This window comes from Peromyscus leucopus, chromosome 5 (genome assembly GCF_004664715.2).
Source record: "Peromyscus leucopus breed LL Stock chromosome 5, UCI_PerLeu_2.1, whole genome shotgun sequence".
Lineage (NCBI taxonomy): Eukaryota > Metazoa > Chordata > Mammalia > Rodentia > Cricetidae > Peromyscus > Peromyscus leucopus.
Window position 1 is genome coordinate 26,241,701 of NC_051067.1, and position 13,868 is coordinate 26,255,568.

At 48.0% G+C, this 13,868-nt stretch overlaps 1 protein-coding gene across 4 annotated transcripts in view; it reads right to left on the minus strand.

Moving 5' to 3' along the window:
• Positions 1–13,868, minus strand: part of Rreb1 (ras responsive element binding protein 1) — a 131,077-nt gene that overhangs the window by 12,694 nt on the left and 104,515 nt on the right. For all 4 annotated transcript variants that reach the window (XM_028856539.2, XM_028856541.2, XM_028856544.2 and 1 more), the window contains exons 9-10: positions 9,117–9,306; positions 4,571–7,469 (exon numbers count right to left, since the gene is read on the minus strand). In XM_028856539.2, coding sequence (XP_028712372.1) covers positions 4,571–7,469; positions 9,117–9,306 — 3,089 coding nt within the window. The remainder of the gene's footprint in view (positions 1–4,570; positions 7,470–9,116; positions 9,307–13,868) is intronic.

Sequence of the window (13,868 nt, forward strand, 5' to 3'; positions counted from 1 at the left end):
TGGGCACTGCAGGGGCCCCCAAGGCTTGCTGCTGGGAAGAGCCAGATGGGCTTCTTGTTTTCCAGGGGAAAGCCGCCCAGAATGCCTGGGACAATGCACTCAGGATTGTTAGCAGGGGTAATTGAGGACATGGGGCATTTCTTCCCTCCGGGGAGCACAGCGCTCACAGACCTTCTTAGGGGCTGGCTCACAGTGCAGATGGGCCAGGGATGGAGCTGAAGGGCACAGCTCTCGCCTGGCACTTAGGAGGCTCTGGGCTTGAACTACAGCATTGAAAAAAAGCAGTAGTAGCAGCAGCAGCAACAACATCCACCCACAAAGCCAGCCAAACAGATAAAGACCCCTACCCCAGCAAGGTCTACTTCGTGGGGTAGAAAGGCACACAAAAGGTGTATAGGGTTGGGGGTGACAAGACAGACATAAATGTTTACATCAATCCAGGAATACTCAGAGACCTTGGAAGGTCACATCAAAATCCTGTCATGTGTACATTTAGAATGTACTGAAAAGGGACCCTGCACAAGAGTTAAAAACCCACCAATTGGTTGGTGAGTCCCCTGACAGGGGTCCACAGGAGTTTTCTGTTAAAAGCACAGAAAACGCCTTCATTTTAAAAAAAGTCATAAAGTGACTAGCTGTAGAAACATCTTTGCTGTGTATTTTTCAGGTGACTGTCTTGCTTTCCATTAATAATTGAACACAATATTTTAAAATTTCCTTTACTATTTCTCTGTCAAAAAGCAAGATGGCAGCTTCTTTAGGTTTGGCCAGATGGGGAGGAAGAGAAGAGAGGCAGAGGAGAAACGAGGGGGCGGGGCTAGTGGCGGACCAGGAGCTCTGTGCACACAGAAGGGCTGGATCAAGAGCCAGCACCAAAAAAAGGTGGAGAGGGGGCTTAAAAGAGGGAAGAGGCAGAAGCGACCACACTGGGATTCACTCAGGCTTTCCATTTGTGTCTGTGTGTGCACGAGTAAATCTGCATGTGTGGGAGGCCAAAGAGGGCGTGGCATCTCTTGGAGATGGGGTCACAAGCATTTCTAAGATGCCCAACATATTACATGGCTGCTGGATCTGAACTCTGCTCTTAGCCACCCAGCCATCTCCCCCGCTCCACGATGCTGAGATTCTTGATTTCAAAGGAAATGGTACATTCCTGTCTCTTACATGATTTACTTTTTTTTTTTTTTTTTTTTTTTAGTTTTCCCATGCTTCTTCTTTATAGGTGGTTTGGACAGCCAGGCTATATTTCATGACAAAGAGTCATGTTAGTGTATAACAGTTAAAAGACAGCTTGGTGGTACCTGAGCTTTAGATCGTAAGAAGGGCCTCAAACTGACAAGTAACACCATCATTTAAAGCTCATAAGTTCACTGCAGAAAAAACCCTTATTTTTAAAATAGCAGAGATGTAAAAGTGGTAAGCCTTTTTAGCATTTCATAGTAGATCTGAAAATCACCAGAGGACTGCACCCACATCACATGATTTAAATGGCCATTGGTAATTGTCCTGTATTATTATTATTATTATTATTATTATTATTATTATTATTAGTGTGTGTAAGAACAGCTGTAACCATAAGGAATTACTTTTGTACCCAGGAATCGTATGTCCCCCCACTCCAATGTGAACATTAAAGCCAGTCAGCCAATCTTCATTCATGCAGAGCAGTCAGAAAAGGAAGAGGCATTATCTGAAGGGCACCGGGAGCAAAGCCAGGCAGAAGGAACAAGAGTTTGCTGAGGACAACGGGACCTTGTTTGTCAAGACCTACACGGACGGATGAGCTGCAAATGTTCTCTGAAGAGAATCAAGGTTGGAACTAGACTGTGACTCAGATGGAGTTTTTGTGGTGACTGGCCTGCAGACACTCAAGCCTCCCTGAACTTCCCATAAGCTCTACCCTCAGGGCCAAGACATCTTTCTTTTGTGGTTCCTTCTTCATCTTCTTCTTTTGCAGTCAAAGCTGCCACTTAAGTAAAAGTGGTAAAGAAAAGCCTTGGGCTGCAGAGATGGTCTTGAAGAAGACCCGAGTCAGTGCTTGGCACCTACATCTGTTGGCTCACAGGCACCTGTAACTTTGGCTCCAGGGGATCCAACACCCTCTTCTAGCCTCTGCAGGTAACTGCACACGTATGTGCAGTCATGCATACAAACACACATACACATCAACATCAACTAAACCTTAGTAAAAGGCATCCAAGGACAACTGGTTCCGGTCGCTTTCTACACTCTAAGGATAGCTTCCGAATTCAAACTTCAGTGCTTGTTACCCCTTAGCAGTGGGTAGGAGGTGAGGGGGAAGAGCCCAGAGCTGGCAAAGGAGCTTAAAACACCCATGAGAAAGCGAGTTAGGGAACCCCAGCTGTTACAGCTGGAGGGGATTCTCAGATATTGCACCATCCTGACCTGTCACAGTGGAACAAGGAACCAGAGCAAAGGGAAGGAGGAAGAGATGAGGACTGCAGCTGAAAGGGACTATTTGTTTGCTGGCACTCTGTCCTCCTGTGGCCTAAAGATGAGCTGCTCAAGAGGGGGACTGTAAGGAACAGTACATCGTTGTCTCACGAGGTCCAACACATTGAGAGAAAGAACAGTGAGCCACGGGCTCATACAGAGTTGGAGAAGGGAGGAAACTGAGACTGTAGAAACCACACAAGCGGACATGAAAGATGACAGCTTCCTCCTCAGATGCAGTTCCTGGAACCTAAGCAGGATAAGGAGCTAAAGCCATGTTTGTGCTGGCTGGCCCCTATTTGGACGTTTAGCATTTGGCCTCCTTGCTCCACTGTAGGGCGTGAGTAAACCGGAGAAAAGTGTCAAGACAAAGGATAGATGCTAGAATAATCCCACATAGTAGACGACCGGATGGAAGAAGGCATTTCTCACGATGTAGGCAGTTAGCTTAACTACAGTTGAATTTGGGTTTTGCTCAGTGCTGTTGACTGGAATTTATTCATTTAAAAAGTAATTTTATTCTGTGTGTGTGTGTATGTGTGTGTGTGTGTGTGTGCATGTGCGCGAGCATGAGTGTGAGCATGTACATGCCATGGCATGCATGTAGATGTCAGAGAACAACTTGTGGGAGTGGTTCTTTTCATCTACCACATGGGTCCTGGGGACTGAACAGGTTCAGAAGCTCCTGAATCAGCAATGACGGCATTCTGGCAATCAAGACCCAGGCATCATAAGGACTGGACTCTCAAGTGGGGATGTGTCCCTAGCATCTGAAGATGCCAGCACAAATTGAAAAGAAATGTATCGATGCATCAGTTTCCAGGAAGACTGTCAGTTGGCTGGGAGATGGGCTATCCATAGAAAATGTGCAGTGTCTACCAAGCCTAGAGCTCTCATTCATCTAGAAGAGAATGTGGGAGGGGCTGGGGGAAATCACAAGGTCCAGACCATCTCAAAAGGCACAGTTGGGCTATCAGTCTTACCTATAGTGTTTCCACCAGGCACATATCTGCCCTTCACAGTACTGTTGTAAACTTCCCAACTACCTTGATTTTCTATCATTTGCAAGCAGAATGACAAGACGTCTAGCTAAATTTGAACTTCATTCAAATCAATAAGTAAGGCTTTCGTTTGTCCCTAACACTACAAAAATTACTTGTTGGCCTAAAATTTCAATTTTGCTGATGACCTAGCAATCCTGTACTACACATATAGTAAGAATAATTTGTTTTTTTTTTAGTCTTACCTATTAATATTTGAATTGTAAATACCAAAAGAGTAAGGACCTCAACTCAATGTACAAAGCCCAAATGATCAATGATACAAATCCTGTGATAATATATTCAGAAAATTACATTTATGATAAAAGGTATATGGTTATTGAAATACTCAAAATATCTGGCATAAAATAATTCAACAAATATTCTGTATTTAAGATTCTAGAAACTGACATCTGAAAAATATTTCTAGGATATCACTTTGGTAATTTAGCTCTGTTATTTAGAACTTTCAAATTATAATGAGAGTGTTTCCCTCAACAGTTGACATTTTACAATAAATAGAACTTAAAACTATTACCACTACCAGTTACCTGTGTATTATAAATATTCAAAAAAGGAGAAAAAATAAAATAAAAAAAAAATAGGGGAAGGTGCAGCTACTTCAGAGAAGGGGGAAAATGGCCCAGTCACACTTTGCAGTATTACTTTTCACATGTATGGTAGCCAAAGAACTCCACAGAATGTTCAAAATGAAAAAGTGGCCCTGAAGATGCCAGGATGAGGTTTCTCACGTCAAAGCACCAAGCTCCTTACATCCCCAGAACCTTACTTAGTGCAAAGTCGCACTTCTCTGGAGTTGCCTCCAGACTTAACTTAGTAGAAAATCTTGACACTGGTCAGGCAAGGGATGTGGGGAGGGAAGTGAGAGAGGCTACGACCACTGTCACCTTGTCTGATGCATTTGTGTGCCAGTGGATCACCCTTGGTGGCTCAGACAGAAACCAACAGCCTGTGGCTTCCGAGACACAGAAGATGGCCCCAGACTTTAGGCCTCCCCCCTCCCCCTCAGTCTCTTCTTTCAAGACTCACCGCCTGGTGAGTCCTGAGGGCCTTACCAGTGTGTGTGAGCATGTGCCTCTGGAGGGAGCTGGCCCAAGGGAAGACCCGGGGACAGTGGGGACAGTTGATCTTCTGCAGGCAGTTGGCATAGGAGTTCCGCTTTGCTCTCAGCAGCCTGTCTTCTGCAGGGCCACTCTGCTCCTCATCACTGGGTCCATGGTGCTCTGCAGGGGCTCCAGACACCTCATCCTGAGTATCATCCTCTGCAGTCTGCAGAAATGGGCTGAACTTGTTGGTATCTGTGGTGGCTAGCATCTTCTCGATACTAGCAAACTCGCCACTGGAGTCCAGGTCCACACCACTGCTGGTGGCGAGGGGCCGGTTTCTCACCCCCCTTTTCCTACCCCTCTTCCTGGATGAGCCAGAGGTTCCTTGCTCAGTAGGCAAGGCTTCCTCTGGGCTGCTGGCTGTAGGGGGTGGGTCACTGGATTCTTTAGGGCTTGTGATGTCAGTGTGGGTAGTGACAGCTTTGGGGATCGAGCTTCCTAAGCTGTCTGTGGCCACAGTGTGACTGCTGGTGATCGATGGCCCAGGGTCAGCTACCTTCGCTTTCAGCAGAGTAGGGGCCGAGGACACAGATGAGATGATCTGGGCAATGGAAGCCAGTGGAGGCAGCTCCTCTGTCATGGCGGGCTTTGGCAAGAGGAGGGGAGGTTTTGGCCGCAATGGCCGAAGCAAGGCGGGGTTGTTCAAGAGGGCAGAGTTGCCCAGGATGGGGGGATTGCTGATGAGAGCTGAGGAATAGATGGGAACAGCCAGCTGCACAGAGCCCTGGAGGGGCTGAGTGTGGCCTTCCAGATTGGCAGCTGTGGTGACGGCCACCACAGTGCCTGTGGAGTTTTCCAAGCTCCCTCTGGGCTCCATAGTCACTGACAGGGTAGGGCAGGGTGGTGGACAGGGAGACTGCTGCTCAGCCTTCCCAGATTCTGGTTCTGGTTTCTTGGCGTCACTGGGGACAACTGTGTCCTTGTCTCCTTTCTTTATGCTCTTGGGGATGGATAGGTCAATGGGCTCCATGGAGCAGTCGTAGAGGGCAGAGGAGGAAGAGGTCAGCAAGGAGGACACATTTTCCTGCTTCACTTGGACCAGTGCCAGGCCCTTCTGTGAAAAGTCAAGGGGTTCGTTGAAGTCCATCGCAAAGCTGCTGGCGGGCTCCAGCTTGACAGAGATGTGGGAAGGCAGGGGCTGGGTGGGGCTTGTGTGAAGGAAGCCATTTTGGGACTCCAGGAAAGTGGCGAGGGGCTTGCACTCACCAAAAGTAATGCAGTTGCCCTCTTCTCCTCTGGCAGAGGCCTCTGTGGGCGTGTCTGTGGGGGCAAGGCCACCATTTGTGGCCACCACATAGCTCTCGATGTCACGCTCGGGCACGTGCAGGTGTTGTTTGAGGATGTGATGGACACAGTTGCGCTTGGCCGCAAAGGTGGCATTGCATTCTTTGCACTCGAAAGGTTTGCGGCCTTTGGGGCAGCCACCCAGGCTGTGTGTACGCATGTGAATGCGCAGTGCTCGGTAGTGCTTCAGATCCACACCGCAGAGCCCGCACACTGTCTCCGGGGAGCAGAAGGCATCCACCAGCTTCGCTGCGCTGCTGCTCACATATTCTATGTTCTTTTCGATGTCCTTTCGGTTGGCCTTGAGGTGCTTCTTGCGCAGGTGCCGCTCACAGTTGGCTTTGACCGTGAAGGGGTAGCAGCAGATCTTGCAGACGTAAGGCCTTTCCCCGCTGTGTGTGCGAAGGTGGCGGATGAGAGCGGCTTTGTCTGCAGCGATGTAGTTGCAGAGGTTGCACTGGTAGGGTGAGATGCCCAGGTGGGAGCGCACGTGGGCGCGCAGAACTCCAGAGAAAGCAAACACCTGGTTACAGAAGCGGCAGGGGTAGAGCACCTTGCGCATGGCAGGGGTCTTCTTGCCACTGGGGCCGGTCATGATGGCCTTGAGGTCACCCTCGGTTATCTCCTGCTTGATCTTTGCCTCCATGTTTAGGGGCAGCAGGGCCTCGATGATGCTGTCCTGTTCCAGCTGCGTCTTCATCTCAGGCTGGCCTGGCGACTCCACTCCAGGCTGCTGCAGGAAGAGCTGTGTGGTCGTGTTTGGCTGGGCCCCAGACTTAGACTGGAGCAGATGAGCATTGGAGGCTGCCTCGACTGAGCCCTTGAGGAACTTCAGGGACTGTGGAGGAAGGCTAGGGCTGATACACCCTGGGGATGCCTGCTGTGCATTGATGAGAGGTGGGGGTGTAGAGGTGGCTACCACTGTCCGAGGTGTGACCAAGGGCTTTGGCTTCAAAGGAGGCATGTGCTTGAAAATGGCCTGAAGGGGCGTGGCGGGAGCCTTGGAAAGTGGCGGAAGACTGATTTGTGGAGGAGCTGAAGCTGCCATCTTGAGAATCTGTTGGATGTCTGCTAGCTCAATGGCTGACTCTCCCGAAATAGGCTTTACCACGATACTGCTGTCCGGCTGGATGATGAAGCCCTTTGGGAAGGGTTGCAAGGACAGATGCTTCATGCTCTCCTTGGTAGCCGGGAGGACTGTCAGAGAAGCAGCTTCAAAAGGGGACAGACTCAGCACGTTGGTGCAGCCAGGGTCCTGAGGTAGCTGACACTTGAGTGTCTGGAGCTGTATTGCTTGGTTGTCGTCCGGCAGGGCTTCCTCAGGAGGTGCCGGCCTGATGTCTTTGGTGTGCTGCAGGCCCAGTGAGGCCAGGAAGACCTTCTGGTCCGCGCTATCATCAGCCAGGGGCTGGAGCTTTTCCCGGCCCTGATCGGCGGCGGCAGCGATGTGGGTCTGCCTGTGCAGGATGAGCGAAGACGGCATGGGGAACGCCTTGTCGCAGGTGTCGCACACGAAGCGGTGCAGCTCGCTGATGCACCTCCGCAGGTTTGTTTCACACCAGGCCTGAGGGGATCCCGCCAGCAGAGGCAGGGGGACAAAAGGTCAGGATTTAGAAATGACCCGGAAGGGAGATGTGAGGCGTGTCTGTGGTGAAACAGCAGCCCCTTTCGTTAATGCTGGGAGCCAGCCTTTCTGAGTGTGAAGCTGAGACTGAATTAGGAAAATGACAGAGAGAGAGAGGAGCCTGGACTACAGCCTGTGGGCCACATGTGGTCACGGACAGCTACGGATGCAGTCTAACACAGAACTGTAAACCTACGTAAAACATTACGAGACACTTCCCCTTCATTACTCAACTGCACACAGTTCCCAAGTGTGAACCCTGTACATAGCAATGTCTTATTGCAATAGTGTGTGTGTGTGTGTGTGTGTGTGTGCATGTGTGTAATATTTTGGTCTTCTTCTCTAATGTTCAGTCTCTCACTAAAATCCAGCCTGGCCTGGTCTATCCTCCTTGGGTTTCTTGGGCTGAGAGGGTAGAAGACCTTTCATCTTAGGTTGAGTCTTCTGTGAGTTTTTGTGTGGATCTGGCCCATCGTTCATGCTTGAGATTTGAAGCTGTATATTTACCGTCCCATCAAAGCCCTGTTGTAATCATTAGTGTCTGCCTCACAGCAAGATAGGTTCCAAAAAGATGGACATGCCCGAAAGAATCATGCTTGTTTGATTAAGGACACTGTCACCAGGGAGATACTAAAAAGTACAGTGAAATAACACCAGGGTGGGGTTTTAGTTGAGCCTTTAAAAAAGGGAAAGCGTTTACACTGGTGGTGATAGCACAAAGCCAGCACCTGGCAGACTGAGGCAGGAGGATGGCCAGTTTGGGCAGTGCCAGACAAGCTGAGAGGACAAACCAGGGTGCCTTTTCCACAAAATGATGAGAATTGGCTGTTTCTGTGACTGTGGGAGAAGAGGGGACATAAATCACCTGGGAGAATCATGCATGTACATGTGTCAGGTATAATGCACCCGAGAACTGTGGATGCTTCCTATCTCAATTTCACACATGGAAAAAATTAAAAGGTAGTTTTGGTAGTTTCCGTATAGGCATGGAACAAATGGGCTCATTGGCTTATTCAAATCTGTAATGATCCAAGGATCTGGGAAAAACAGCTCAGTAGTTGAGAATGCTTACTGCTTTTCCAGAGGACCCAAGTTTTGTTCCCAGCACCTACATCAGACGGGTCACAACCACTTACAATCAGCTTTAGGGGATCCAATGCTCTTCTGGCCTCCAGGAGCATCCACATACATATGACAGAGATCAAAACACACACACACACACACACACACACACCCCAAAAAAGTTCAATGCATTTTAATAGAAACTGCTGAAAACACCTAGCTGTAAAGCAGACACTAACGATTACAACAGGGCTTTGGTGGGGATGGTGAATATACAACTTTATGTCTCAAAGCCCGAAGAATGGGCAAAAGGCACTGATGGGCTAGATTCACACAAACACTCATGGAAAACGCAACCCAAGATAAAAAGACCATTAGCCCTTCTCAGCCCAAGAAACCCAAGGAGGACAGACTAGGCCAGGCTGGATTTTAGTGAGAGGACATTACAGAACCCACCCCACCCCACCCCACCCTGCTGCACAGAATGCAGAGGTAGCTGCAGGCTGAATGGGTCCATCAGCATACCTGAGAAATTCGAGGAAACTTCCTACAGGAGAAGTCGGTAAATCCTAAGTCATGGAAGCCAGCAGGAATCGAAGGGTTGTTCTGGATGAAAGGTCTTCCCATGGCGTCTCTGGGAAGCTGCTTGTGGACAAGGGCATTGTGGCGCAGCAGCCCGCGGTGTGTGCGGAAAGTCACACAGCAGATGTCACATCTAGGAGGGAGGGACAGCCATGAGGAGGCAGCTCAGTCTCCACGGCCTGTTAGCTTTAGCATAGGCTTTGTCGCTTCATTTTAGTTGAATACAATAAAGCATAAGTGCTAGTGGTTAGCACACACACACACACACACACACACACACACACACACACACATCTCTCTCCCCCTTTTGTTTTTGTAAAGACATATTCTAATATCTCTGGATACCAAATCTTTGCAGGTGGTACAAAATATCTGTATGACATCATCATCCAACGACTGTGCCCAAAGAGAAGACAGTTAGGGTCCTGAAGTCACCGAAGTGAGACCTTGCCTCAAAAAAAAAAAAAAAAAAAAAAAAAAAAAAATCAACAAAACACAAAAAAGCCTATCCTGCTTGGCATGGTGGTACACGACACTTAAGAGACACAAAGGCAAAAGCCCTTTTCCAAACCAACACCACATGCCTACACGGCACTAGTGAAATTGCATAGCACTCCTGGTGTGCAGCAGAGATAAACGAAGTATATTGGTAGTACTACCACTTTTACCAGAAAAATAACCACATACTGAGCTCACAATAAGTGCAAAAGCCCTGCTGGGGAAGTGGACAGGAGGCCAACAGGATAGTGGGCATCATGATCTCTAGATCTTCACTGAGTGAAATCTCAGGTGCTGTAATAACGGCATTATGAGCACCCCGCGGTCTGTAACTCACTATGGTCACCGGGGCCCATGTGGCTAGTTAAATGGAAATTCATCAAAACTCCTCATGCACATAGAGCTCACTGGTATGGGGCAGGGCAGATGTGCACATTTGCATGATGGCAGAAAGTTCTATTTATTTGTATAACCACATCTCACACTCATAAACTCCCTGGGGAGGGGTCTTGTTACCACTGTTTTTATAGAGGCAAAGCAACTTGCTCCCATTTACACCACATACTTGCTGATGGAAACTTTCTTTGTTGTTCCTTCTTTTCTGGAAAGAAAGACAATGAAATCCCCCATGTTGCCTCTGAGCTCATGCTGCTCTGAGCAGCCCTTTATCACTCCCTAGCAGCTGCAGAATGTAGCCTTGTCGGATACCTACCTCTCGCCTCTCCCCTGGTAATCTGGAAACACCCTCTAAGCAAGATTTAACATTAACACATTCCCATCAGTCACTGGAAACACAATGCTCTTTCTGAGGGGAGTCTACTGAGCTTCCAACAGTTGAGGCCAGAGCACACGTGAGGACTGGAAATGCTTCATCCACGGGTTCCCCTGGTGTGGCTCCCACCTTGTGGGCAGGGCATGTTCGAGGGAGACTCCAGGCTCCATCCCTTCAGAATACAGAGGGCTAAGTCACAGGCTAAGCAGGACAGGGGCACAGACATTGCACTTTAGGCCAGGATCTATTTTCGGCTGAAACAGGTTCGAGTTCTGACTTCAGAGCAGACATATGATGCTGACCCCAGAGGCTGGGGAAATCCTGCCTAGAAATGGGACTCTAGCTTTTAGACCTTTTAGGTTCAAGTCAACTGAACATGGATACCCAGCCCACCTCCTCATGCTATTCTAGTTAAAAAGATGAGAGAAATATCAGAATTAGGTTAACTGACATCTCACCGTTCGTTATTAAGAAATTGCTGCTAAGTTTTTGCATATGCTTTAAATGCTCCTTAACACGTTCATCAGAAGGGGAACTACTTTACCTCAAACAACTAGTAAGAGTGAGGTGAGGTTTTATAACTTCACATCTCACCAAGGATGACCTTCAGCAGCTGCCGAGTGTGGAGCAGCCTCAGCTGGCAGACACTAACCCCGATTCCCTTTGGCACCTGTGACGTTAAGGGTTCCTGTGCACGCTTTTCTGCCTGCATACTTATGATACTATGAGAGCTTTTGGAAGGGGTGGGGAGGGCACTGGAATGGAGAGAAATGTCCATTGCTCAGAATGTCCCACAGCGCCACGCTGCTGGGCGCAAGCCTGTGACACTGTGTTGGTCTCTATGAACCAAAGATAATTCAAGGGCAATGATGAAGACAGAAGCCACACTGTGCCTTCCTTCCCTGGGAGGTGAAAAAACAAGGAGGGACAGACACAGCAGGAGACCCATCATCACCAGGGCCTCCTGTAGGCATCTCCACTGACCATCTTCAAGAACCCGTTAACTTACTCTTCTTAGGGTAATTTACTACATTTTCCGTAGTATTTGCAGAATTTAAATTAATATTTACTAGTGCTGGGCACTGCCCTAGACACTAAGGTCCTACAGCATCTATCTACGCTCATTTTATCCTAATCACAGGAGAGAAAGCGAGTAAGAGTGAGCGGTCACTCCTGGGAGGAGAACACTTATTCTCAGCACGTGTCTAGTTTGAAGCCAGCAGGCTTGTCCTTAGCACAAGGGATGTTAATCAGGTAAAAAGAGGTCTCACAAGATAATTTATATATGCCTTAAATACGACATTTGTGATGTAATATATAAATATAGATAAGTGATAATACCAAACAATGATCATCATTGCTTAGGGGTTCTGGATTGTAAATTTATCTACTAAATTAAATCCCAAATTGATACTTGTAATGGTTTTGTGTTCATTCACAAATATGTACAAAGCAATGACAAATTTGAGTTTTGACAAATATTCTCTGCTTAAACAGGAGGAAATCACATGTGGCCTTGATCAGCCCTTAAACTATGGGTGGATGTTCTTTCTGATATTTCACACCATGTTTCTTGTGTTCGGATGCTTTTTGTTGGTGATTTTGGTAAACAATGGTTTCTAGATGTGGTTCTGAAGTATTGTCTAGTGTCTTAAGCATAGGAAGCTGCAATGTGCCTTAAGGAGAGAACATGATGCATTAGGGATGGTCTATTCAGGCATGGGTACAGTGGCATTGGTTGTTGAGTTCAATGTTAACCAGTCAGTAATACATATTCAACACACAGGCTAAACAGAAACACCAAGTTGTGTGTTGATCTTAGCTGGATGGAATGGATCAGGAGTCAGAAGGAACTAGCTCCCCCAGTAACAAAGCTTCAGCCCAGGCCCTCGCAAACGCCACACATGCCGCTCCTCCTCAGCATGCAGGTTTAATCTGGAGAAAGATTCATGTGGAAAAACAAGTGCTCTCTCTGGTCCGCCCTCTGTTCTTAACCATCTGCTTCCTTAGGCCCTGCCTGCCTTCCCTGGGGCCACAGCTGAGAAGAGAAAACTCTCTCCAACCTGCACGCTTGGACCCTCCAAATCAAGTCTAAGATCTACTTTTCACACTTCCACCTTCACAGGAATTCAGCCTAACACCTGTATTTCACAGTTGGAAATTCTTCCTTATTTCTTAAGAGTCTCAAGTATGTCGTCCTGGGTGGCCCAGAATTCTCTATGTAGACCAGGCTGGTCTCAAACTCACAGGAATCTGCCTCCTTTGTCTCCCAAGCACTGGATTACCCCACCCTCCCCCCTCGAGACAAGGTTTTTCTGTGTAGACTCAGCTGTCCTGGAACTCACTGGGTAGATCAGGCTGGCCTCGAACTCACAGAGATCTATCTGTCTCTGCCTCCCGAGTGCTGGGATTAAAGGCGTGCGCCACCACTGCCTAGCTGGATTTTGTCTGTTTTTGAAAGGATCCCTGTGACACCAAGTAGCTGAGACAACAGGAACCTTTGCTTCCCTTCTAAAAAGGTTCGAGAGCGGTGGTTCTCAACGTTTGGGTCTTAGCCCCTTACAGTCACATATCAGGCATTTACGTTATGATTCATAACAGTTGCAAAATTACAGTGATGAAGTGGCAGCGAAAATAATTTTTGTGGTTGGGGGTCACCACCACATGAGGAACTGCACTGAAAGGTCTCAGCCTTAGTAAGGTTGAGAACCACACTGCTCTAGAGGATCTCACAAGCAGGCTGCTTGAAATGGAAGATAAAAAACAAAAAAGCAAATAGCCATAACGCCCCCAACAAAACACATTCCCTTAAATAAACCAACCCAAACCAAGAGGCCACACCTGCTTTGAAATCATAAATGCACTGTGAGGCTGGGACACTTAGAAAATCTTGTGCCTCTTTGCCTCACAGTCTGCACCTGTTGACGGACTTTAAATAAAGCCAGGGAGGAAAACCGGCACCTAGAAAAGTGGGGCCTTTATCAGAGACAAGGGTTTAACAGCCCTCCCCAGAGCGGGAAGCATGGCTTTGCAACCTTGTTTCGAAGGGCTTGAAGGACAAGGGAGGTCACTGTAAATCTGTGGAGCCCGTGGCAGCAGGCAGAGCCTGCAGCTGGCGTTCCTCTCAGGGTATCGGCAGACCTGGCTTGGGTTTATCACTCACTCTTCATTAAGGCTACAGCCATTGGCTGGGTGGTCCCCAGGACTCCGTTGTCCTCAACCTGGGTTTGTGGAATATCTCAGCCCTGTCAGGAAACCCATAAAGACAATGATTGCAAAATATTTAGAAGAGGCAGAAACATACTCAAGAGTCACAGTGAGGGGAGAACTGTAGGAGAATTTCATTTTGCAACAGACCCTGACGACGTGCCAGAGAGAACTTTTATATACCAGACTGTCTTTTGATTTTCTGGCAATGGAAAAGG